Source organism: Hyperolius riggenbachi, chromosome 6 (genome assembly GCF_040937935.1).
Source record: "Hyperolius riggenbachi isolate aHypRig1 chromosome 6, aHypRig1.pri, whole genome shotgun sequence".
NCBI lineage: Eukaryota > Metazoa > Chordata > Amphibia > Anura > Hyperoliidae > Hyperolius > Hyperolius riggenbachi.
The window spans coordinates 279,346,083-279,373,902 of NC_090651.1; the positions used below are offsets into that span (position 1 = coordinate 279,346,083).

The 27,820-nt window shown below is 43.1% G+C and overlaps 1 protein-coding gene and 1 long non-coding RNA gene across 11 annotated transcripts in view; one reads left to right on the forward strand and one right to left on the reverse strand.

Annotated features, from left to right (window-relative positions):
• Positions 1-27,820, forward strand: part of CADM1 (cell adhesion molecule 1) — a 539,770-nt gene that overhangs the window by 274,451 nt on the left and 237,499 nt on the right. For all 9 annotated transcript variants that reach the window (XM_068240925.1, XM_068240926.1, XM_068240927.1 and 6 more), the window contains one exon: positions 23,653-23,799. In XM_068240925.1, coding sequence (XP_068097026.1) covers positions 23,653-23,799 — 147 coding nt within the window. The remainder of the gene's footprint in view (positions 1-23,652; positions 23,800-27,820) is intronic.
• The window catches only part of LOC137521544 (uncharacterized), a 49,319-nt gene that overhangs the window by 7,390 nt on the left and 14,109 nt on the right, over positions 1-27,820 (reverse strand). The window contains exons 2-3 of one of the 2 annotated variants that reach the window (XR_011022147.1): positions 23,566-23,823; positions 19,153-19,240 (exon numbers count right to left, since the gene is read on the reverse strand). This is a non-coding gene — a long non-coding RNA (uncharacterized lncRNA). Of the gene's footprint in view, positions 1-2,032; positions 2,090-19,152; positions 19,241-23,565; positions 23,824-27,820 lie in introns of those variants that run through there. The other variant, XR_011022148.1, reaches the window with a different exon arrangement.

Below are 27,820 nucleotides of genomic sequence, written 5' to 3' on the forward strand. Positions count from 1 at the left end.
AGTCCTTAAAGGACAACTAAAGTGAGAAATATATGGAGGCTGCCACATTTATTTCCTTTTATACAATACAAATTGCCTGGCAGTCCTGCTGGTCTATTAGGATGCAATAGTGTCTGAATAATGCCAGAAACAAGCATGAAACTAATCTTTCAGATCTGACAATAATGTCAGAAACACTTAATCTACTGCATGCTTGTTCAGGGTTTATGGCTGAAAGTATTAGAGGTAGAGGAGATTAGCAGGATAGCCAGGCAGCTGGTATTGCTTAAAAGGAAATAAATATGGCAGCCTCCATATCCTTCTTGCTTCAGTTGCCCTTTAATTTTGAAATATGTTCCACCCAAAATGATATCCTTTCTCTTTTCAGTATATGGGCACATTGAACAGTGTCCACATGGAACATTTCTTTTTGGACTCATCCCAGATAGCCAGTGTAGGATGTTCTTACTTGATGTTACCATGGGGTTGATTCATCAAACATGAAGGGCAGTTAGTGACAAGACTATATATATTCTGTGAAGCGCTGCATAAGATGTTGGCGCTATATAAATACATAATAATAGTAGTTCTACAATTATAAACTATGCAGTATAGGAAATTAAAGGCATTCTTTAATTCTGGAAAAGGTCACAGCAGGTCATGCTTTATACATTCAAATGATGATTACTTATTTGATGTATGCTATGCTGTCATACTATGATTGGGTATTTGACAAAAGCTGCTATGTGTGACCCCTCTTGTTATCTCTTAGATTGTAAGCCTGATAGGGTAGTGTCCTCTTCACCTCCTGTGATATGTCTTAATATCTTTAAGGTGGCCATAGACCATGGATATCCAGTCTATTCGTTTTTCCCAATCAATCCATTTTTTGTACAAAATAGATAGATTTGGTTGATCGCACCAGATGGTAGATCTTGCTTGATCGGCGGTGGGTCTGGAGCATGTCACTAGCGGCACTCGCTTTAGTAGTCAGCGGCATAGGCAGCGATGCTTACTCTCACCTGTCTACTGGCACTTCCACCCATGTCTTCTCCCCACCGTCAGAACTTCTCCTCGCCTCTTCTCTCCCAAGGCGCCTATGTCACATCATAAATAGTACAGGCTAAACACTAGAGGCCTCTAGTGGTCACGTAAGAGGGCTCAGAGATGCTGTGTTTCCCCTAAAATAAGATCTACCCTGAAAATAAGGCCTATCTTATAGTTCAAGCATGCTTGAAATATAAGACCTACCCCGAAAATAAGACCTAGCTGTGGCACTCTTTGTGTATGGGGAGGTGTGCGGTCTCTTACTGCACCTCCCTTGTGGCTGTGCCCCTCTCTGTTCCAAGCAACTTCTCCGGTGTCAGTGGTGGTGGCATAGTAATCAATCTGTGAGAGCGCCCTTTGACTGTCACGCTGCACGCAGTACACTAGGTCGGCTTTGCGCTGGCGCTCTCCCCTTGTAATAAATAATGTGCGCCTGGGACGCATCAGCTGGGCACACATGATTATGACAAGAAGGGAGCCCCCACGCAGAGCCGATTTAGAATATCGCGTGCAGTGTCAACGTGAGGGTCAAAGGGCACCCTCACAGCTTGAGTACTATGCCGCCGCCACTGACACCAGGGAAGTTACTTGGAACGGAGGGGGACGCAGCCACAAGGGAGTTTGCGGTAAGAGCCTCCCCATACACATTGCGTCTAGCCTCTCCCCACAAAAGAATATAAGACAGTGCCAGTGTCTTATATTCGGGGAAAGACGGTAGAGAGGTGCACAGGCAGCTATGGAGAGAAGACACAAGAGGAAGCGCCAGTGGACAGGTGAAAATCTGTATACAGTGTGTGGAGGGATCTGGTGGCCACATCGACCAGCGTATGGACAGCCTTATTGTTGTGCACATAATCTGCATAATTTACTAATGTGCTGTACTGCGCTGAGAAATGTTAGTGCTTTATGAAGAGGTAAAAAGGCCCGCCCGTTAAACGGGCGCTAGGTCACAGCCGCTACCCTCCGCAATGCGCGCACATACGCGTCCCGCTTGCTCTTTCCTCACCACTGTCTGAAGTATATGCGCACAGGGAGCTGCTTGCTTGGCAGTTGGAAAAAGCTGTTATTTCCCACAATGCAATGAGAACCTCTGTGAACCACACACAGCAAACTGTCAGATCCGGCCCTATGTCCTAACTGCCCTGGCTGCGCACATGCTCAGTACAAAAAAGCCAGGGACACACAACCATTCAGTTGATGACGCAGGGACACTTGCATTTTATTGTAAAGGATTGTTGTAAAATGGATTCCACTTGCAGCCTTTTGGTGCTCAAATGTATAACCAATCCTGACTATAGAATACTGATAGGTTACCAGTATCCTGTGAGACGCTCTGCTCATAGCATGCCATGGTGGCGAAGTATGTTTACTGGGAAATGGGAATGCTGGGATATGTAGTTTTGCAATAGCTACCTGTGACTGCTGAAGGTTGTGGCTACTCAAGCTGAAAACGCTTCACATCTTTAATTCTGCTTTCAGATTTCCCATGATAGGTCTGTGTAGTTTGCTTGATGTTATTCTCCCCCATTTACCAGTTTTCACACATGTTCACCACTGTGACAGCCCTCTCAGATAGGAGATATGATTCATGTGTCAGAGGCCCATTTATGGCTCCTGCCATCCCTCCACTGCGTTTCCAACTGTCAACAGCCTGTGTAGGCATCAATCGCAGTCCGAGCTGTTTCATCTGAAATGCAAATAAATCTGCCGCATGTCACGGATCAAACTCAGCCCAGCCCAGAAGACGTTTCAGGAGGGCGACTAGCCGTCCTCTAGGACCTTCGGATTATTTAAAACAATGATACGTGAACTGACACATTCTCGGATTGCCTTTCCATCCTGTGGCGAGCCTGACTGAGGAGCCGGCACAGCGCTGCAATCAGAGTCTTTATTCTGTCAGTGTTCATGTAACTTATTTTATTTGTCATCTAATCAATAATTAATAAGCATGAACTATCAGCTGTGTGTTGAGGTGAGACGGGAAACAGATTCTCTCCTGGTTCCTGCAAAGTGTGTATTACATTATCTCCCTCACTCAGCACCTGGTGTTCCTATGACATGGCGGAGATGATTGCTGCTACAAGCAGTGTCACACATTACTGCATTATCCCGTGTGTTCTTATTTGCTGCATTCATAACGCGGGATACATCCTGAGCCTAAGGCAGGCCTGTCACTCGCGCATAAAACACATCTGCAGCGCTTTTACATCCTCTGTTAAAAATAAGCCGTTAACATATATAACTGTTATGTTTTGTTACCATTGAAAATAACCTTGCTATGTATGTGCTAGTTTATATGTAGTAATGTGGCTATATATAGCACATTAAAGCAGTTAAAGGACAACTGGAGCAAGAGGGATATGGAGGTTGCCATATTTATTTCCTTTTAAAGAGAACCTGAACTGAAAATGAAAAGTCAAAATAAACATAAACACGTCATACTTACCTACTGCGTAGTCTACTCATCAATCTTTCTCCTCTCCTGCGTCCTGTTTGTCCACTGTTATCAATGGAATTCTCCGGCCTCCATTTTAAAAATGTCCATTACCCCATAACCGCTTCCTGGTCAGCACACTGTTAAACTGTAATATCGCCCACATGAGCCATAGGGAAGCATGGACATTACCTTGCACATTCAGTTGTAACTGACAGCAGCTGATATATAACTGATAGCAACTGTTATATTTAAGTTTTGACAAAATATTGTCAGAACTGGATGGGATCACTGTAAGAAGAAAACAGTGAGCTTCTGAGAGGAACCGACGGTGAGGTAAGTATGTAATATTCATTTACAGCTACATGTGTTTTTTTAAAATAATTTTACTCCGTTCAGGTTCCCTTTAAAGGGACTCTGAGCTCTAAATATAAACAAAATTGGTACTCACCTGGGGCTTACTGCAGCCCACTGTAGGTCAGGAGGTCCCCCGGCGTGGTCCTGGCTCCTCTCCTGGTCCCTCCGCCGCATACCGCACCGCCGACACCCGGGCTGGGTGTCGGGCTCGCACTTCCTGAACCGGGACACTCTTCATCATTACGCCGGCCACTGCGCGTCATCACGGCGGCCGGCGTGACAGTACTACGCATGCGCGATTTAACCACGCATGCGCAGTACTATCACGCCGGCCACCGTGATGACGCGCAGCGGCCAACGTAATGACGAAGAGCGTCACGGTTCAGGAAGTGGGAGCCCGACACCCGTCGCGGGTGTCCCTGGTGCGGTATGCGGCGGAGGGACCGGGAGAAGAGCCAGGAGGACGCAGAGGGACCTCCCAACCTACGGTGGGCTGCAGAAAGCCCCAGGTGTGTACCAATTTTGTTTATTTTTTGAGGTCAGGGTCCCTTTAAGCATTACCAGTTACCTGGCTATCTTGACCCAACCAAGTAGATCAGCAAGGCTGCCAGACAACTGGTATTGTTTAAAAAGGAAATCAATATGGCAACCTCCATATTATTCTCACTACAGTTGTCCTTAAAAGTCCTATATCAATATATTATATAGCATTTAAGAAACATACCAGTATGTCCCAGTTTCAAAAACTACAATCTAAAGCTTGCCATACACGCATCGATTTTTACTGGCCGATTTGACCACTCTGATCAAATCTGCCGGTTATGCACATCCAGACCACATTTACTGTAACTACGATTTCATGTAAAAATGTATAAAAATTACGATCGGATAGTAACATTTTAATCAATCGGATGCAGCAGTAGATCAAGGGCCCAGGGGCGTAACTAGAAATCACTAGGCCCCCCTGCAAAACTTTGGATGGGGCCCCCTCCCGCCACAGGTAAACTGAGAACCAATGGTATTCAATTGGCTAGTGCACACTTGAATGTGTTTTCTCCATGTACATAAAATCAAGCACTGCTTGCATTTTCTCTATCAATTACATTCGCTTCTGTGATAAAATATGCATGTTTTCACACATACAGACACACATGGTGTGCAGAAAACCAACAGATTAGTGTGCTCCCAGCCTCAGCTTATTACACTCGCTCTGTCCATGACTGGCTCTGCAGCCTTCTCCAGCAACACAACAGTACAGAGCACTTTGGGAAGGGGTAGAGAGGTTGGGGCTGGGTGATGTACAGAAGAGCCTGCTGCACACTAAATAGTGACGGTCTACAAATCTTTGTCTACAAAACTTTGTATGATTAGCTATCAGTGGCGGAGCAGATGCAGTGATTAGAACAATTGTGCAGAGAATAGAAAGATTTTTCTCTCTGTGCCCTTAGTTATTAGCCTCTCAGGATGGGGCCCCTGTGTGGCTTCTGGGCCTCCCTGTGGCTGCATCCCTTGCAGGGTCCATTGTTACGCCCTTACAAGGGCCCGTAGAGTTGCTCTGTATCAAATGTAGTTAATGTCCTAGCAACTGTCATACCTGGACCAGATTTATTAAAGACCAATTACACTGTTTGTCCAGTCACAGAAAAGGACAGTATTGCTAACCTCAACCTGATATGTATTAGAAATGGTAGAATTCTGATGTACAGATAGCTGTTCATGGACAATAAACTTTTATAAGGTGTGTGCAGATGGCATGGCAGTGATCTCATTCCCTAGGCCTACCGTCTGCAGATATATTTTTTTTTTTTTGCTGATAACAAAATATGGTGCGGCAGATGGTGTGTCCAAAGTATCATTTTTTTGAGGACTTTGAGTCCTATGGGAGAAAAGCGCTATAGAAATGTTATTGTATTGTATTGTATATCATGTATATGGCTAGCTTAAAGTCAACCTATACTCATACCGCCTTTGTTGTGCATATCTCCAAGTAAAACTTGGCAAATCTAGGTATGGGGGGCGGCTCATATTCGCCTAAATTGCATAATTTATCTTATTGATCTTTTTGAGTTATTGATCTTATTGAGATACTTAATGACTGTATCTCTTTGTCTCTTTCCCTCATGCAGCATATTGCAGTGGCTGTATGATTTCACCCCACCTAACCTCACTTCCTGCCTGCTATCTTTCTTCCGCTTGACATTGACACAAACCCTGCCATTCATACACAAGCTATGGGTAGAAGTGCAACTGGGAAAAGGGTCCCAAAAAGTATAACCTTTATTGAAAAACAAGAACTAAAACTAGAAATAAAGAGGTGCCTTACCTCTAGATGGCAACGGTTTATTATGCACTGGCGATGTGTTTTTGTGGATCTGTACCCACTTTATCTGTCTATTTGAAGTGCTGGTTGTACAAATAGCCAAACACTGAGCACCTCTCTTTACTTATGGGCAGAAGTACTCACTGGAAGGCTTGGAGCATACCGAAAGTACTGATATACAAGCACAAGGACATGTAGAGAGAAGAGGTGGGCCAAAATGAAAGCCAGTGGTGGAAGGAAGTGGAGAGTAAGCGCAAGTAAGCTCAGACGTGGCCTTTGCACCAAGGTGGAGACAAGACTTTAAATAGCCTTTCCCAGTCAAGCTTTCATTTCATTGCTTTCACCCTTCCCCCCCTCCCCCTCCCCCCCCCCCCCACACACACACACACACACACACATCCTTTAAGGTATTATTTACAGGATGGTTTACACCAGGGGCGGCTATGATGCACTAGTGCAGTGTCAGCCTGTGACTTGGCTTACACCGCAGTGTGCAATCGCTAAGTGCTTAGCGACTGGGATTTTTGAATGAATGTGCATTTTTACATATTTATCCAAGTTGAATTGCCAAAAAATGTCACGTGCAGCATGTTTATGATTCTAATCAAATTACAATGCTGTTGCTGGAACACGCTCATAAGTTGATGCTGCGCTATTTGCAGAAACACACATTCCTTTAAAAATCAATTGTATAATTGCAAGCAGTTAATAGTTGTGTTTTTTTAGTGAGAACCAGATAATGTCACAAATGCTAGTAAGTGTTTTTAATAGGAGGTGTGGCTAGGCTGCTACTCCCTGTTCCTCCAATCAGGAGTCTTTAAGAGAGTGTGACAGAGCTGCCACTCCTCTCCCTTCTCGGTAGAAGTAGTATGGAGGAGGTTAGTTCTGGGGGGGGGGGGGGGGGGGGAGGAGAGAATTCTGGGAACATAATAAAACATATGGGTGGAAAGGGAATTGAAAGGTTTATTCCTCAGAAGAAGCTAGGGCTAAGCCCAGAGAAACATGTTTGTTTTGTCTACGTTTACATTTGTAGTGGTGTTCAGCGTTTCAGTCTAGTGCCTACAAAAATATTCCTCCCCTTCCATCTATAAGATTTTCTTAATAGCATTTGGCTGGCACTGGAATGAAGCAGAGCTCATCCTAGAGAAGCTCTAATTGAAGACTAGCAAGCCCTTTCTTTCTAAAAAGAAAGCATATTTAATGCACAGTGGGCTTTTCCTGACAGAGACAGAGGGTAGTATGGGATGTTTTAGTAGTGTTCTCCTCTCATGGGATGCTCTGGTGTACACAACATTAGACTAATGTTCTTTCCTCACAGGGTCTTCCATTATGCAGTACAGGCTAATTCTGTGTTCTCGTACTGCACCTCACGTGATTTATGATGTAGTGCAGTCTATTGTTATCCCCTTTGATGTGATGTATGGTAATGTGCAGGTTATCTGACAGGCTAATACTTCCCATTCAGCAGGTGACTCACACAATGCATAGTCAATAGAAAGCTGACTGTGGTTTAGTAGAGCCAGGGATGGGAAGGGGGATTGCATGTTGCTTTGCCATCACTTTGTTGCTTTTCAGATAGTTCTGATGTATTATTCAGATGTGTGAAGACTTTACTGTCATCTAGCACATTGCGTAATAGCACATTGCGTAATTCACTGTCTTATCAATGGTTCAATTAGTTGTCTTTACCAAAGGTTCAAAGGGACAGTTCTCACTTGCAAATGCATAACATGATTTCACCGCGATTAACATGGTAAAATTACTGTACACTCTTGTGATTTCTCGCGATCGCGATTAGTGCTTTTTTTTAGCATTGTAATCGCGATTGCTCTAAAATCGCGAGAAAATGCTGCAAAAATCACGAGACAATGCTGTAGCGTATTTGGCGATCAATGCTAATCGTGAATTGCCGATGTTCGCAACATTGAGATCACTGCCATTAATATTGCGCTAGTTCATTGGCGAGATCATTGGCGATTTGGTGATTAGCACTAATCGCCCCAGTGTGAATGGGCCCTAATTGAGTATATCGTGCTGGGTTGCCCCTCCCCCCTGAGAACTCGCCCTCATGCTGCAAGTTATTGCTTAGCGTGCACAGAATGTGTCCTGTTGGCCTACATATTGTAACTTATAATAACACGAAACCTTCTAGAAGCATCATTAAAGTGAGGCTGTCACAAACTCCAGGCAGCAGCTGTTCCCTTCAGAAAGATGCCGCACCTCCTGCACTCAGGATCACACAGCACCTGCTTCCAAATTAATTCATGTTAAATGGAATCTCCCGTCAAGATAAATACTGGTTGGTGGAGGCCGCCAATGCCAGATGCACAATCTGCATACTAGGTGAGGTAGTTCTCTTGAGGAAACTCAAAGATAAAGGATTCCAAGAGCCTCGTATGGTGTAGTGTGTAAAAAATAGGTTAATAGAATAAGTGAAGTTGATGGTGTACACACAAAGTTGGGCTGTCTGATAGACAACCAAACTCAAGGAAGGCGTAGACAACAGCCCCATCCACAAGTGGGTACCACTGGTTGCCACACTGCATGGGGGGAGGTGGGGAGTGAATAAACCCAAAACCTGTCACCAAGGAAGCTAGAAATGCAGCAAAGAAAGCACCAGAAAAAAACCTTAAAGAGAATCTGTATTGTTAAAATCGCACAAAAGTAAACATACCAGTGCGTTAGGGGACATCTCCTATTACCCTCTGACACAATTTCGCCGCTCCTCGTCGCATTAAAAGTGGTTAAAAACAGTTTTTAAAAGTTTGTTTATAAACAAAATGGCCACCAAAACAGGAAGTAGGTTGATGTACAGTATGTCCACACATAGATAATACATCCATACACAAGCAGGCTGTATACAGCCTTCCTTTTGAATCTCAAGAGATCATTTGTGTGTTTCTTTCCCCATGCAGCTATCTTCCACTGAAGTGTCAGGCTGTTTCTTCCTGCAGAGTGCAGACAGCTCTGCCCGTATGTAATTCATCAGTATGTGAAAGCCCAGCCACCTCAGAGGAGGATTTATCCAGCTTGTAAAAGATAAGAGAGAAGAGAGAAGCTGCTCTAATCTAAATAATACACAGGCAGTGTGCAGAGAGGGGCCTGGAGGGGGGAGATGCATCACAGAACCACAACACTGAAGAACTTGGCAGCCTTCCAGACACAGGCTAACAAGTCTGACAAGAGAGAGATAAGTTGATTTATTACAGAGATGGTGATAGTAGACCGTGCTGCAGTAAGCCAGAACACATTAGAATAGCTTTTGGAACTTGTAGGATGATAAAAAACAGGATGCAATTTTGTTACGGAGTCTCTTTAAAGGACAACTGAAGTGAGAGAAATATGGGGGCTGCCATATTTATTTATTTAACAATGCCAGTTGCCTGACATCCTGCTGATCTTTCATACATCAGTAGTGTCTGAACCACTCACCTGAATCAAGCATGAGGCAAATCCAGCCTAACATTTGATCTCCTAGCTTGTTTAGGCCCTATGGCTAAACATATTAGAGGCAGAGGATTAACAGGACTGCCAGGCAGTGTGTATTGTTTAAAAGGAAAAAATGATGGCAGCCTTTGTATCCCTCTCAGTTCAGTTGCCCTTTAAGAACAGTTTTAAAAGGGAGTAGGGGTGGTCACTTACCTCCTCTAAGGATCACAAGCAAGTAGGGCAAAAAATAACCTTGAAGAAAAAAGAGAAACAAATGCTGTTTGCAGTTTTTACAGGTATGCAATTTTCCCCTTAGAGCTCAATGTAGCGTTCTGAGGCTTAGTTCACAAGGGAAAACGCAATCAAAAGCACTTGGCAATTGCGATTTTGCAAAGTGATTTTTAAATGAATGTGTGTTTATTTTTATTTATTTTTTTATATTGGTCTGTTTGTATTGAAGAAGTCACACACCTGTACTAATTAATGTGGTTTCATGAACACCGTTATCCAATTCTTTGATCAGATGATGTCATCTAGGAGGAGGTACTATGTAGGTAGTCAATAGGTACGACCTGCATTTGTTTCAAGCTGGGAATGGGGCGGGGACTTCAAGCTACTGCCTGTCATAACACTGGCATTTGAAACAATAAGAAAGGTTGCTGAACTCATGAGAAACCATTCACTGCTATCTCAATACAGATCTTTCAATGCAGTAGATTTTGCAGCAAGCCCCATATGCACGCTCAACAGCGGTCTTGTATGCAGCACAATTATCAAACAACTTTGTTGTGAAACAAGTTGAAACAACCAAAAAAAGTTGTTTGCTATTGTTCAAACAACTGATAAGACCGAGAAGATGTCAATCCAACATTATCAGTTGTTTGAACAATAATTGTGCTGCATAAAAGACCGCTGTTGAGCGTGTGTATGAGGCTTAAGGCTTCTTTCACACTAAGACGTTGCGTTAGGTGCTACGTTAAAGAGACTCCGTAACAAAAATTGCATCCTGTTTTTTATCATCCTACAAGTTCCAAAAGCTATTCTAATGTGTTCTGGCTTACTGCAGCACGTTCTACTATCACCATCTCTGTAATAAATCAACGTATCTCTCTCTTGTCAGACTTGTCAGGCCTGTGTCTGGAAGGCTGCCAAGTTCTTCAGTGTTGTGGTTCTGTGATGCATCTCCCCCCTCCAGGCCCCTCTCTGCACACTGCCTGTGTGTTATTTAGATTAGTGCAGCTTCTCTCTGCTCTATTATCTTTTACAAGCTGCATAAATCCTCCTCTGAGCTGGCTGGGCTTTCACATACTGAGGAATTACATACAGGCAGAGCTGTCTGCACTCTGCAGGAAGAAACAGCCTGACACTTCAGTGGAAGATAGCTGCAGGGGGAAAGAAACACACAAATGATCTCTTGAGATTCAAAAGGAAGGCTGTATACAGCCTGCTTGTGTATGGATGTATTTTCTATGTGTGGACATACTGTACATCAATCTACTTCCTGTTTTGGTGGCCATTTTGTTTGTTTATAAACAAACTTTTAAAAACTGTTTTTAACCACTTTTAATACGGCGAGGAGCGGCGAAATTGTGTCAGAGGGTAATAGGAGATGTCCCCTAACGCACTGGTATGTTTACTTTTGTGCGATTTTAACAATACAGATTCTCTTTAAGGTCGCATAATGTGCAGCTAACGCAACGCATGGTGGTGTTGGCAGAGGACGTTAGCAAAGGGCCAAGTTAAGCGGCTCTATGATGTGTCCGTGATGCGTACTATAGTACGCATGCGCTGGTGGAGACCACGTGAGTGGAACACTCCGCATCACGTGGTCCCGCCAGTGACGTCAACACAGTGCAGTGAATATTAATTAGCCATGTGGCTAATCACTGCGCCTGTGCAAGCAGGCTAACGCGGCAAAACCGCTCTAACGCCATAGCATGCTGCACTTTAGATTGACGTGCAGCTTTACAATGTAACGCAACGTGGGCACTGTGAACAGCCCATTGCACTTACATTGCTGTGCGCTGGGGAGCGTTACAGGCTGCACTAACGTGCGCCTGTAACGTCTCACTGTGAAAGCAGCCTAAGTGTCCATATTCAAGAGGGTGAACTAGATAACAATTAATGAATTGGAAAAGCCTCCCTTGAAATTTGTATTTAAAAGTCAAATAGACTCCTATGATATTGATAAGATGTATAGTTTTATATTTTAAGTTAAAAATAAATTGTCTTGTTTTGTTTTCAAAAATTGGCTTCCCTTTGAGACCTTTATTCCTCTGATGCTTTTAAATGGTAGGAATATACATTAGTTTTCTCCATTCACGGAAAGGAAGTTATTTAGCCTGGTCATTTTGATATGAACTTTGCCTTTCTGCTGTCATGGGCTGTTCGGTAATTCTGCGCCACTGTGGCACATGTCACCTCTTCGGGGCTGTCATTAGCCAGCGCTCACATGTGGAGTCATGCATGTGTAATAGGGACAGGAGGGAGCTGTGTACAATTCTTAATAGCACACATAAGGATGTAGTCACTGCTGCCCTGCTGGGAATCGGGGTCATTACCAATGAAGCATGTGCTGCTTTCTATGACTCCCACCACATTTTTAAGGCCTCTGTTGGCCCCGCTGTAGACCTGAACCCATCTTTGTCTGATTAGTACAGTGCTGTGTTCCTCAGGTCTGCGACTCTGGAGAGCTGGGACTGAGAATCCATACTAATAGAATCTACCTTGTCATCTGCAGCTCAACAAAATCTCTTATGCAAATTGCCGCCTGTGTTTGTAATGTGCACAGTGTACCTGTATCCTGAAAGGATTGGCATTTTTTCCTGACTGGTTAACATCAGTAATGATTCGTTTTCAAGGCTGAATGGTTTTATGACACCTAGAGCTGCACGTGTATTTATGTCAGGGATGGAGATTTTCACTACTGCAGCTAATAAACTGGGGTTCATAATGTACGAGCGGAGATCCAGAACAGGGGTTGCCAAGCATTTTATGTGCTTCCCTTATGTTCTTTACTACCTTATTCTCCATTATCGTCCGGCTAGGGATTGTGCTTTTTTATATATATTAACGTTACTATGTGCATGACCTCAATTATACATGCCTTATTTTTAATAATCTACTAGCCTTTTAGTCCGCAGTTAGTTAATTAAAGTCAGATGCATAATAGATGAATAATTGGTTTGTGGGCAAAATATATGCCTGGATCCTATTTAAAATAAATAATAAAGAATCCCCTTAGTAAGTAATTAGCATCTATTTGGAGTGAAGGTATGTTACACATGTTGTATAGTGTGTTTGCCCTTTCCTTAGTTATTTATTTAAAGAGAACCTGAACTGAAAATCAAAAGTCAAAATAACCATACACAGGTCATACTTACCTCCTGCGTAGTCTACTCCTCAATCTCATTCTCCTTTCCTGCCTTCCATTTGTCCACTGTGATCAATTAATTTCTCCGTCCTCCATTTTAAAAATGTCCATTACCCCCTAACCGCTTCCTAGTCAGCACACTGTTAAACTGTAATATCACCCACTTGAGCCATAGGGAAACATGGACATTACCTTGCACATTCAGTTGTAACTGACAGCAGCTGATATATAACTAACAGCACCTGGTATATTTCATTTCTGACAAAATATTGTCAGAACTGGAAGGGATCACTGTAAGAAGAAAATGGTGAGCCTCTGAGAGGAACTGGCGTTGAGGTTATTATTATTATTATTTAGTATTTATATAGTTTTATATAGGTTGGTATGTAATATTCATTTGCAGCTACGTCATGCGTTTATTTTTAATAATTTTCCTCGCTTCAGGTTCCCTTGATGTATTTATATAGCCCCGACATATTACGCAGCGCTGTACAGAGTATATTGTCTCATAATCTAGTCCCTACCATAGTCCTATGTCTGTGTGTATCATGTAGTGTATGTATCATAGTCTAGGGCCAATTTAGGGGGAAGCCAATTAACTTATCTGTATGTTTTTGGGATGTGGGAGGAAAGCGGAGTGCCCGGAGGAAACCCACGCTTACACAGGGAGAACATACAAACTCCTTGCATGAACGCTAACCACTATGCCACCGTGCATGCTCAGTTATAACATGATTTGAAGTATTCCTGAAAAAAAAAAAAAAGCATTTATCTTATTTACAAAGATTGACGATTCTTAAAGGTGGCCACTAATGATCCAATTTTAGTGAAAAATCATTCGAGTGATCAGATAATTCTGATCCGAAGTGAAATATCGTAATACATCGTTCACCACACCATCAACGAACCAATCTTTGCTTCCCATCACAACCAACAAGAAAATCCAAATTGTGGTTCATAATTGATTGTGCTCATCAAGGGAGATTATTTACAACCAATACAATCACATCCAATCAGAATTATGATCACTCTAACAATTTTTCAGTAGAATTTGGACCGTTGGTTAGTTTAGTTAGTTTAATTGAACTTCTAGGGCAGTGATGGCTAACCTTGGCACTCCAGCTGTGACAAAACTACAAATCCCATCATGCCTCTGCCTCCCCGAGTTATGCTTAGAGCTGTCAGCGTATTGCAATGCCTCATGGGACTTGTAGTTCCACCACAGCTGGAGTGCCAAGGTTAGCCATCACTGTTCTAGGGCATGGTTTATGCACAACAGCCTAATAGAACACCTGAAGTGAGAGGGATGCTGCCATATTTATGTACGCTCCTTACGTATTATACCATCTACCAAATTTCCCCGTTTAAAGGGAACCAGGTGCCACTTTTTTCCTGGTTTCTAATGGCTATAGGAGCTGCCCTTATTTATCCAGAGGAAAGGTGTGTCTGTGACTTCTCTAAACTCTTTAAAGCATGGTTTCCTATATCCCCACCCCCTTGCTGATGATGGCATTTTCTTGATATTTGCTAATGTGTGCAATAAAATAATTACATTAGTCCTTATCTGCCTGAAATTTCTGCGGTTGGTCAGACTTCGGAAGTAGGGTAAAAAGTCTCTGCAATGTTTACTATCCAAGTGGAAGACGTTAAAATAAAAAGTTGTCTGAGTGAAGCAAGGTCCGAGCCAGCAGCAAAGCAAGGGGACAAGGATTCCAGTAAAGTGGGGAATATCACTTTAAAAGGAATGGACATCCTCCTTCAGTACCCCAACTCAGAAATGGTGCATCACATTGATGTGGGGTATAGATGGAAATGAAAGCCAAGACTCTCAGCTTTAAAACAATATGTAGATTTCCAAAGAGGAGTACATATAATTTAAATTATGGTAGGTGACATAAAACGCAAGTACCGTATATTCCGGCGTATAAGACGACTGGGCATTTAAGACGACCCCCCAACTTTTCCAGTTAAAATATAGAGTTTGGGATATACTCGCCGTATAAGACTACCCCTCTTCCAACGCACACCAAATTAAAATAAATATAAAAATATCATGTACTGGTGCTGTGTATGAACAGATACTGGTGCTGTACTGTATGTGTTACCCAGTATATAACAGTATATAGTCAATTGACTTGTTGCATTGGTCAACTCTCCTTAAGTAGACTGGTCAGCTCTCCTTGTCTACCTGTTTATCAGAGCGGTATGGAAGAATAGATTGCGCTCCCTCAGCAGGGAGATCTGAGAGGCGGTAACAGGATGGGGCGTATCACCCCACATCAATGACACCCGGCATATAAGACGACCCCCACCTTTTCAGAAGATTTTCAAGGGTTAAAAAGTAGTCTTATATGCAGGAAGATACAGTACCTTATTTTCTTTTAAATATCCATTGCCTGGAGTCCGGCTGATCTTTCTGGCATCAGTGGTGTCTGAATCACACACCTGAAACAAGTACGCAGCAAATCCAAACTTCCGTCAAGCCATACAACCCTTGGCCAAAGCTATGGTTGTCCCCGTGGTGGACCACCTCCTAGCTTTTCTCCTCTATTGCCTTTGCTAAAGGCAAAACAGGCTGATCTGCAGATAGCCATGCAGAGGGTTTCTACAGCGATCAATTCTAAACCATCACCCAAAACGATTGCGAAACATTGTTTCAGGTGATAAATATTCTCAGTGTGTTTGAAGCTCGAGTCCTTACTTTGTCAGCAACAAACCTATTATATTGTGTTGGTTTTCTTGTCAGTTCAGCATATGATATCTGTATTTAATATTTGAAGAGCTAATCATGTGTACGTCAGGGATAAAATGTGAACCTTCCTGCTTGGTTGCCAGCTGTGTTTCCAGACACCACCCCTAGTTCTGTAGATTTATTCCTTCATATACAGTATATACTCATTGTTCCTTTTTCTGCAACATTTAGAACATAGATAATTGATCTTTTTGCCTTCTGAGAATGAGAACTAGTGTTGCAAACTGATACCAGTTACCAGTTTGTATGAAAACTTTATAAAGGGTTTCTCTAGTTTATGTATTTTGTCAGAGGAAAATCTGACAGTGTGTACATATCTTAAAAGGTAGATTGGGGGTGAGTTTCTGCCATTAATATTGGGGCCTTTGACATCAGAACCATACATTTTCACAGCCTTGCACCTTGCTCTGTCTAGCTGTATCAGGTATTGAATGTTTTTGTTGACAACTGTTAGCGTATAAAGCCATTTGCATATGCTAACAGGGCCACACAGTTACTAATCCAGCCAGTCTGTCTGTGTGACTTTCTCTCTACTGAGCAGCGACTCCTGTGAATGCAACGTCCCTCTTATTGATTAGATAACATATTTTGGGAGGGGAGGTGGAGCTGGAAAGGTTGTGTTCTCAGGAATTGAATTTTAGTGAACAATTGCCAGTTGAGTGGCCGATAGGTGACCCCTAATATCTGCCTGCAGTCATAAATTGCCCCCAATATTTCTTAGCAGTCATAGCTGGCTCTGAGTATCAGCCCAATCATAGTTGGTTCCCAATATCTGCTACCAATCATAGGTGGCCCCCAGTATTTGTCAGAAGGCATATCCTACAGTATCAGCCCACAGTCATAGATGGCTCCCAATATCTGCTATCAATCATAGGTGGCTCCCAATATTTGTGAGGATTCATATGTGGCCCTCAGTATCAGTCATAGGTTGCTCCCACCATCAGCCATAGATGGCTTCCAATATCAGCCATCAATCATAGGTGGCTCCCACTATCTGCCAGCAGTCATAGGTAGGCACAGTCTGCCAGAAGTGATCCCTGCCACAGTCAGTCGTTAACAAGTACTACAAAGCTGAGGATATACTTGTGGATAACTAGAATATGGGGGAAATTCAGACATAACAGGGTGCTGAAAAGCAGGAAGCACACTGGTGAGCACAGAAAAGTTGTGACACTCACACTGTCACATTATATTTGGCACTTTTTTGGGGTACTCCTTCCCCACAACACTCATCAATGGGCCACTTTGGTGACCAAAAGCCAAATGGTCCCAGTCTTCACCTTGTGGCCAGACCTCTGTATCCATACATAAGCAGAAGGCCCAATTTTTTTTTAATTATTATTCATTTTAGGGTCAAGCCTATTACTGTAGTTTTGTGGGGGTGCATAGATATCCTATCCAATAAAATCCCTGTGTCGCTGCATCCAGTTGTCCCTGTTTTTTGCTGCTGCGCATGTGAGCAGTAACGGACAGCTGGACGGGACCAGGGAGTGAGGCGGGCGAGCGAGGTGGACGAGGCTGTTGCGTGCACATACGCACTGGCGGCGGCAGAAAAAGACCTAGAGCCCATTTTTAAACGGGCTTGGGTCTACTAGTTCTTTAATAATCCAGAAGGTATTTATAGAGTGTCTCTGGGCCTTTGAAAAACGCCACTGTGATGATGACTGCAGTGTGACCTATGATGCAATGGTTTTTGCAGTGTGTGAAGAAAAAGATGAACTCCTCAACCTCTGTATACCTGTAGGTGGGGAGTCAAGTCTAAGCAGCCAATGCTAAAGATTAGACGTATGTTTAGGAAAATACTGCTCAACCCACCTGTAAAGTGCATAAAAATGTCTTTATTACAAAAAAGCAGGACATCACAAAAGATGGTGCATGTCGGGCATCAATCAGCCTTTGGTTATAGCTCAAGTTACATTCTAAAGGGTATGTGCTTATAGAGCTGTGTGGTGTACCGCCCCCAGGTTAAATAGACACCCAAACGGGAACACCACCTCAAACCAGACAACATGTCATAATAAAGCACAGCAATATTTGTTAAAAACACTAACACAAGAAAGAGCTTTTTCAATGTAACCCAACATGTCCAAGTTAGCAGTGGGTGCAGGGAGTGTACTTGAGACCAGATCACTTCCGCTGTAATGTCAGTGGTCCTGCCAGAGGTGTGGCATCCTCTCCAGGGCACAGGAAAATGCTTTAGTGGGTTATGGAGACCCAATTTCAGACACATTTTAATCTCCACGTGTATTTCCTAAGATTACTGAAAGGGGTCTTTTAGTTATTAAGAGCAGTTTGTAGTTATCCTTTATTAGTGCTTCTAAGTGACATTAAAGGAATTGTGACCTTCAGAACATCCCAGTGGCTCAGTAGAGGGAGGACTTTCATATTACTGTACAGAGTCGCACCTGCCCCAGTAGCCTGTCCTATATTGTTTATTTATCAGCTATGGGACACTGACTGCATAGACGTGCGTTTCACCTAGCAGCGGAATTTCTCAGGCTTGAATATCACTTGTGTTTTTCAAACCCATACATTGGAAATTGCTTATGTTATTTCAAACCGTGTGTGAATGGAGAGCATCAGTCTGCATTATACTGTAGGTATTTGTGTATGCATTTTATGCAGAGAAATTAATCTAAGTTAGACACGCGACCGTCGGAATATCTTTACTCTACATGCAGAAAGGTGGATTAGCTGAATTAAGCTTTGGAATGTAACACCGTCCGCATTATTATTGTGAAATTTACCATGCATATTACTGTTCATTGCTGTGATTTCTCCTTTATTACTGAATTGCTATAGTAGTTGTTGTCATGGATTTTATAGTGTGTGTGTGCGTGCGTGCGTGCGTGTGTGTGCGCATTTGCATGCTCGTGCCTGAAAATAAGACAGAGTGTTATATTATTTTCCATGAACCAAGAAAAACAACATTTATTGAAATGTAGTAATTTCATGAATTCCTGGAACACCAAAAAAGCTCTCCAGTCCCTGAATTCCATATTGAATTTCTTGTGAATGCACTTCTACCTTTTTTCATGTATAACATCTATCTACATTCACCAAGAGTGTGGCCCTTGCCAACCTTTATTGTTATTGTTTTGGGTCTGTGGGGTCTTATAAGTGCAATATTTTTTGAGCTTTACTTGGTGAAAAGTCTGTCTGTTCTGCTGCATTCTGTTGCCCATTGATTTGAATTCTTTTATTATTATTCTTATTATTGGTTTATAAAGCGCCAACATATTCCGTGGCACTGTACAAAGTTAGAAAACAGCAAGGGGTACATGATGATACAGACAATGATAAACATCAAATATAGACAATGGTACAAAATACCAGGGCTGTGGAGTCGATACAAAAATCTTCCGACTCAGACTCCTCAGTTTATGAATCCTCCGACTCCGACTCTGGTTACCCAAAATGGTTTCGACTCCTCGACTCCGACTCCTTAGTCTAATACTTACCAGGGCTGTGGATTTTGAACACAATCATCTGACTCCCACTCCTCAGTTTGTGCTCTGACTCTTCGAATCCAACTCCGACTCCACAGCCCTGCAAAATACAGGACTGGTGGTTACAATGACAGATGTAATGAATAAAATGTATAAGAGAATGCAAGCTATGTAATGAACAACAAAATCCAAGACACATAAGGATGAGTGAGCCCTGCCCTTACAAGCTTACAATCTAAAGGAATGGATGGGGAGTTATGCGGTATACATACAGGCACAGTGCCTGTTAAGGTTATCTAGTAAGGAGTAAAACTTGAGAGGTTGAAGTTAGAGTATATGCTTGTCAGAAAGTGAGTTTTGAGGGAGCGTTTAAAGATTTCAAAGGTTGGAGAGTGTTGGGTGTGCTGTGGAAGAGCATCCCAGAGGCACGTGAGAAGTCTTGTATACGTGAATGCGAGGAGGTAATTCTAGAGGAGGACAAAAGAAGCTCCTGTGCAGATCTGAGATTGTGGTTGGGTTGGTATCTGGACACTAGTGAGGAGATGTACGGGGAGAGAGATTGTGTAGAGCTTTGCAGGTTATGGTTAAGAGTTTAAAATGTATCCTCTCGGTAATTGGCAGCCAATAAAGAGCTTGACAGAGAGGAGCCACAGAGGAAGACCGAGAAGAGAGATGAATGAGACAAGCACCTGAGTTCAGTACAGATTGGTGGGGTGCCAGTTGGTTTGTTGGTAGTCCACTAAGCAATACATTACAATAGTCCACGCAAGATATAATAAGAGCATGTACTAACATTTTAGTAGTGTCCTGAGTGAGAAAAGGGTGGATGCAGGATATGTTGGAGTTGGAGATGACAGCAGCTGGTTAGGGAGTTAATGTGAGGAATAAATGAGAGAGAAGAATCAAATATTACCCCTTAGCATCGTGGTTTTCGGAACTGAAGTTACAGGGGTTTTATCAACATTAATTGTTATATCAGGCAGAGAGATGGACAGAGACGGTGGAAGATTAGTACGGTTTTGTTCATATTGATTTTTAAGTAGTGAGAGGTCATGAAAGAGGATATAGCAGACAGGCAGTCGGGAAAAAGTGTGATGAGGAAGTTATGCTGGGAATACACCATGAAATTTTTTGGCAGATAGATGGTTCGATAGATAGGGTCCGATCTGCTTTTCGATCGTTTTTCTGATCGATTTTTCATAGAAGTGAATGGAAATCGATCTGAAAAACGATCGAACAGTAAATCTGCTGAACAATCTTATTGTGTATTCCCAGCATAAACGTCTGAGGCCGAGAGGTACAGTTGTGTATCATCTGAATATAGGTGGTATTGAAAGCCAAATGAGTTAAGTTATCAAGACTGTGCATCTAGATGGAGAAGAGGACACCCAGAGATAAAGGATGTGGGAGGAGGTCTGATCTGAGTTAGATATGTTGAAAGACCTTCCAGAGAGAGAGGTCGATATCCAGGAGAGATGAGAGATGAAAGGATCTGTAGGAATAAAGTATGGTGGATGGAATCATCTGCTGATGACAGATCAAGAAGGGTGTGCGTACGGAATAGTGGCCTTTGGATTTTAATACATGTATAGCTGCCTGAACACTATTTAGAATTTACTTTCTTTATGCACTAATTAGAGCTTATTTTTGGAGTAGTACTGATATTTTGAGCATCCCTGAAAATCATGCTAGACTTATTTTTGAGGAAGGGCTTATTTTCAGGAAAATGGGGTATATATTATGGAGCTAATGTATAGGACTTTTATAAATACAGTGGTAATGTAACACTAGATTTTTCTGGTGGTATTTTTGTATTTTTCTTTGAAACCATGATATTGAGAAGTTGAAGGCATTATGTTAATTATCTTGGTTTTAGCATCAGAAACACTTACTGTATGTATATTTTATTGTATTACTATGTAACTCCACTCTCCCTGTGATGCCGCAACTTAAGGCTATGATGTCACAAAACTGCTTCCTCCCAGTGAATTCTGGCAGACCAAGCATACATTCCCAAGTGATGCATCTTGCCAGCAGCAAAGATGTGATGAATTGATACATTAAGAATGTAAATTAGAAGGAGGGAAGATTTACAGTGGGCCAACATGGACTACATTTTTAAATTAATATTGTACAAAATAAGCTGTTGTATTCATTAAGCTTCTTCCACTGAAACACATTTGGAAAGGAAGGCGATAAATCAGTTGAAAATGAAATACCACAATAAAGCACATTGTGGATGTTTTACTGTTAAAAGTAACAGCCATGTCTGATCGCGGCCACAGCCATGCTCATACTCAACATGACGCGGCCCTCTGCCGCCCGGTAACACCACTAAGGCTCAGTGCTTGACACACGTGGTGTTAGAACTGCTGCAATTTAGCTGCATTCAAATTGCACCCATATTGCACTGGCGGAATGGAGGCGGGACGCTGAACTGTTTGGCAAGTGCGCAATTTACCTTCCTGTCCAAAAGAGGATAATGATGCCGCGTGATTTATTTTAATATACATTACTGTTATTTCAGTCTGGTGATTGGCTGAGGGTCCGCATATGGCACGGATGCTGAATCACCCACCTGCATCAGGATTTCCAAACCCACTTTAGGCTTCTATCCATGCAGATACTCATGCAGTGTCCATGGGTGGTCACTGAAGCTGAAGGCACATGTAGCCCAGGCACAGAGCAGAAGTTAAACCCAGGATCTCTGTGGGTGGTGTGAGACTGCTCTCTCCTGATACCTGGGCTGTAGAGGATAGTGTGGTCTCAGTGAGAGAAAGCATTGAGTTGCAAAACTGCTTAACGTGAACCTGAAATGAGGGGGGTAGAAAAATATTACACATGCCAGGGGCTTCCTCTTGCCCCATCCACACAGATCGCTCCCTTGCCAAAGTCTAAAGCAGGTGTTTCAAACTAGCGGGCCATTTGCGGCCCTCGATACAATATTTTGTGGCCCTCACCAGCAAAAGCTTCCTTATAGTTCGTTTCAGTGCTCCCAAGTAATCCGCCGCATCCCCGCCGCTAAACGAGGGCTGCAGAGCCCCCAAATCGCCCGGGGGGCAATCCGCCAGCATTTCCTGGAAGGGGCAGAGCTTTCAGCTTCAGCTCTGCTCCTCCTGACGTCAATCGCCGCACGGATCGCCGCCTCTCCCCGCCCCTCTCTGTGAAGGAAGAGTGAGAGGGGCGGGCAGAGGCGGCAATGCACTGCGATTGTGAAATTCCTTATGCGGCCCAGCCTCATCCTGACTTTGCCTCCTGCGGCCCCCAGGTAAATTGAATTTGAGACCCCTGGTCTAAAGCATCCTAGATCCCCTGGTAGCATCTCCGTTCTCCGCTGGCTCAGTATGGCCAAATGCACTCCCCCGTTTCGCTCCCGACGCTGGGAGCGTTATGCACCTACGAAGTGCTGCACAGATGCAGAGCGCTCTCGGTGATGGGCCACGCATGCGCAGTACGCCCCACTGGCCATGGAGAATGGGTCTGCTACCGCGGGATCTAGGAGACTTTAGACCGTGGCAAGGGAAGATCTATGTGCCAAGGAGGCTGGAGGAAGCCCCTGGTATGTATAAAACTTTTCTTCCCCCTCGTTTACTTTAAACATGAATGGCTTATTTTACATATCCCTAACACTGCCTGATTAGACAAGCTGTCTTTCTGTGTTAAGGACACAACATTTAAACGTTGCCACTGAGCTTTGAGGGATTTTGTTTTTGTTTGTTTTTTTGCTTTAACATCTGGTCTAGGCTTTAAATTTTTTTTTTTTTGTTTACTGTAAAATCCCACAGCCTCCTTTTTTGGGGGATAACGGCTTATCGTGATTAATTGGTATTCGCTTTCGGAGAGCGCACACTGCACAGGGCACATCCAGCAGTTTCAGTACATTCATATTTCTTGTCATGTGAAGATCTTAAAAACATGTTTAATACTGTTTGCTTAGACATGATCCAACAAAGCATCTGCAGATGAATGTACTGCTGCAGCCCCACCAGAACAGGTGGCCAGAACAAGGAGAGCGCTTCCTCTTCTTGCTTCACCAATCAGGCCACCAAAAGTTCTTGGAAAGGTGCCCATGAGTGAGCGTCAAGTTTTCAGGGAGCCTGTTTGTGAAACGCCCACTGAACAGACCTTCATTTTAAATAATTAAAGATTTGTTAAAAGAAAAAAAAGGAAGAAGGCATACAGCAAGTACGATATGTGCTTAGAAACGTGTTGTGTGAAGGTAGAATTTTTACTCCAATGCTGCTGTTAAATATGCCGTTTAGGTTTTGTCTCCTGCAGAGCATTATTTTCAGAAATGGGTATTGAACATATGTACCCATATCTTTTTAGTAGCAAAATCATATTTGTTCTTTCCTATAAAATTCCCCCTTCTGTTTGTGTTCTGTTTTTATCTGTTTTATGTTTATGTACCCATTGTGCTTTTACCTTTTGCCTTACCGGACTTATTTTTTGCCTTCGCTTTTCTGTGGCCCTGCGTTTCTTTTCATATCCCTCTGGTTTTCTGGCTTTCAGGAGAACGTCAGAACCTTGAAACAGAAAATGTTACGGTGGTGGAAGGTGAAGTTGCGACAATCAGCTGTCGGGTCAAGAACAACGATGACTCCGTAATCCAGTTGCTGAATCCCAACAGACAAACCATCTATTTTCGAGACTTTAGACGTAAGTTCTTTTCAAATTGGGGTACTGTATATGGACAATTCAAAAATGAATGCAATAATTTTATTTATTTATTATACTTAAGTGTCGACATATTAAGCAGCGCTGGACATTTTAAGGTTGCAGACAATATTTAGGGGTGACATACAGCAATAAGATTATACAGGAATACATGCAAACCAGATCACGCATCACAGTATGAGTACAAGGTAATGCTTAGTCAGTGGATGGGAGCATGGAGATAAGGCCAGTCAAGTTCATTCAAGAGTTCACTCAGATCCATAGGATGGATGTGCGGTAATGGAGGTGCATGAATATGTAGGCGACACAAGGAGGAGGACCCTGCGGAAGGCTTACAATCTATAGGGAGAGGTAGGGACACAAAAGTTTGGGGACCAGAGTACAGCTGCGGGTTTAGAGCACCAGTGAAGGTTGGGGTAGGCCAGAGTGAAAAGGTGCGTTTGAGGGCCTTAGTTATCTTAGTTGCTCTTTTTTTCCTGTGAGTGTTGGACTTATTACCAAGTTCCAGAATATGAAGGGAGTGAAGTGGTGGTGTTCATGCAGCTATGGTTTAACCTTCTGCCGCCCGCGTCACGCCAGCATGCGTGGCCGCGGCTGCAGCCCCAGGACCGCCTAACGCCAATTGGCGTAAAGTCCTGGGGCTCTGTTTAGCATGAGATCGCGCGCATGGTGCGCGCGCATCTCATGCTCGGAGGGCGGAGCTCCGCCCCGCCTTCGGTCTCCGAGCGGCTATTGCCGCTCGGGAGACTGTTAGCCGGCGGTTACGCCGTCTATTTACTTGGTGCAGCGCTGCGATGAGCAGCTGCACTGGGGACAGCCGTGTGACACGGCTGTCCCCCTGGGGGACAAGAGAGCGATCGGCTCTCATAGGCAGAAGCCTATGACAGCCGATCGCCATAATTGGCCGGCTGTGGGGAGGGAGGGAGGGAGGGAATAAATTTAAAGAAACAGGAGGTTTTAGAAAAAAAAACCAAACAATAATATTTATTTAAAAAAAAAATAAACATGGGGGGAGCGATCAGACCCCACCAACAGAGAGCTCTGTTGGTGGGGAGAAAAGGGGGGGGGGGGGGGATCACTTGTGTGCTGAGTTGTGCGGCCCTGCAGCTTGGCCTTAAACCTGCAGTGGCCAATTTAGCTAAAAATGGCCTGGTCACTAGGGGGGTTTAGCCCCGCAGTCCTCAAGTGGTTAAGTAATATGTTATGGGTCCCACTTTTGTACAGACTCAAGTACCAATCTGCAGTACACAAAAGTGACACTTCACAGTACATAGAGTAAAATATGGTGAAAGTGTGCTGCAGTATAAGTAGTAATAGACAGGAGGTAGCAGTCAGCTTAGTGCTGCTGTGCTTTCCTGTAAGAATCTAATTAGGGCAGTGGATCCACCTCTTCATTGCCATGACAAGCATGCAGACCTGGGAATGTGAAGAAGGATTTCACCATCCCGAATCTTTCTTTCTTTCTTTCTTTCTTTCTTTCTTTCTTTCTTCAAAAATATTTATTTCTTACTCATTTGTAGCATGTCAACACATTTTCCACTGCATGTTATAGAAAATATTGAACCAACCATATCACTCCCTGTCTTTCACAAGGAATTAGAATTTGCTGTTCCTGGGACCAGTGTGAGGCCCCGTTCACACTGCACGCGTTTCCAGCCGCGTTTTGGAAACGCGTGCAGGTGGCCGACACGCACGACATCAGACATTGCATAGAGTGCAATGTCTGATGTTCACACTGCATGCGTTCCGGACCTGTGCGGTCCGGGAACGCATGCTGCACGCATTTTTTGTAAAAACGCATGGCTGTCCCATTCACTTTTCAGTGATGGGATCAGCCATGCAACGCATACGAACGCGGATGGCGTGCGTTCGTACGCGTTGCGGTCCGCATGCGTTGCGGTCCGCGTTCTGCAGTCTGAACGGGGCCTGAGAAAAGTCAGTGTGTCATTGTATTTGGTTTGGTGGGAGAAGCCAGTGTGTCCAATGTAAAGTGTGCTTCACATTGGACATACAATGTCCAGTGCTTTACATGAGGAAAACATACAAACTCTATGCATGCCAGAGTGGCAACCACTTAGTCACTGTCCAATCACATTATAATATAGGTCTGCCAATGAGGCATTTTTTTATCCTTTATGTTTAACTGGAGCTATTCTGACACTACACTACAAAGAGCACCTTGGAAAACTGATGCCCTTGAGAAAATATTAAGCGATATTAGGTATTTCTGTCCTGTCTTTTCCTGTTAAAAGGTGTAATGAACACAATTGCTTAATTTTTACAATAATTATGTACTGTATAAATGATTTAGTCAGTGTTTGCCCATTGTAAAATATTTTTTCTCCCTGATTTAAATTCTGACATTTATTACATGGTGACATTTTTACTGCTGGCAGGTGATGTCAGTGGAAGTAGCTACTGCTTGCCTTTTTGGCAGTTGGAAACAGCTGTTATTTCCCACAATGCAAAAAGGCTCCCACAGTGTGATGTGATTGGGGTTTCACCTCAATATCAGCCATACAGAGCGCCCTGATGATCCGTTTGTGAAAAGGAAAAGATTTCTCATGGGAAAGGGGGTATCAGCTACTGATTGGGATACAGTTCAATTCTTGGTTATGGTTTCTCTATAAGTTAAAGGGAAGCCTCTGAATATTCCAGAGGTTTCTCCGATCCTAATCATCAGTGCTATTGTGGAGGATAGAGAAACTATCCAGAGTCTTATCTCTACTGAGGTAAATATCGTACTGAAAGGGAACCTAAACTGAGAAGAATATGGATTTTTCCTTTTAGAATCATACCAGTTGCCTTACTCTCCTTTTTTCTGCATTTTTACTGCCTTTTCCAGCTTTGGAGCGATTGAGGCCTCTTGCACACTACATACGCAGTACTTTTTTTTAATCGGAATCAAAAATCGGATTGTATACAAAATCAGAATCGCATGTAGTGTGCAATAGACCTTAAAAGTGGTTGGAGGCATTAGTATTAAGGTAGCTAGGTCTATAACCAAGCTAAAAGCTTGCACCACAGGAAGCATGCCTGACTCTCAAAGACAGGGATGATTTGTTTGGCTTTGCCCACTGTCAATCAACATTGAGTCTTGCTTTTTGGTCACATGGAAGTGAAGACCTGCAGTTATCTGTCTTCTTGTGGCGATACTGTACTGTGCTGTGTAAGTAGTAACAGACGAGGTGGAGGATTAGCATCTTATTGTTAGTGCTGCAATGTTCTCTGAGAATCTATCTGGGGCAATGGAAAAACCATTTCATTGTCATGCCAAGCATGTAAAGCTGAGAGTTCGAAGGATTTCACCACCACTAGTCCCTGAAAATGTATGAAGCAGTCTTTTCCTCTGCATTTATTACAGATTGAAACTGATGCCGGTCCTATTACCAAACACAGGCATAGAGGGTCACATAATGTCACTCCAAGAGACCTGGGGTGTAGTGATGATCAGCTAGTTATGCCTGAACTCCGACCTTTGCCTTCAGTATAAAGCACATTAGCACCAGTGAGGAGAAAAATTCAGTACATTTGAGGATTACACAGTTTTTCGCTGTCGCTTGATTTTACTCTGGGTGATCATTTTTCCAGCGGGCACTTATATTGACATTATAGGTCAACTTTAATGACTAGACTTCCTTAGGAACCAAACAAAAATGATTTATATCATTTTTCTGTAAATTATGTGTATCTACAGTATTTTTCCCCTTATTTATTTCACTTTTTCCAGCTTGGGATTTTTAACAATACTGTATATTAACAATACTAGTGCCTCTTACCCAGCGCATCTCAGTAATGTGCTTGTTAGGTTTTTAGCTCTGTAGGGTGGCTTATTACACGCAATGCGCATTACTCTGCAGTACTGCCATGTTACCCAGTGGTACTTAATTATGTATTTATTCTCTGTAGTGCTTGGGAATTGCCTAAATCCATTTGGCACGCGCTTACACTTAAATAGTTGGTAAAAGCAGCGCTAATGTAGAGTGACTGCTCCATCACAGGC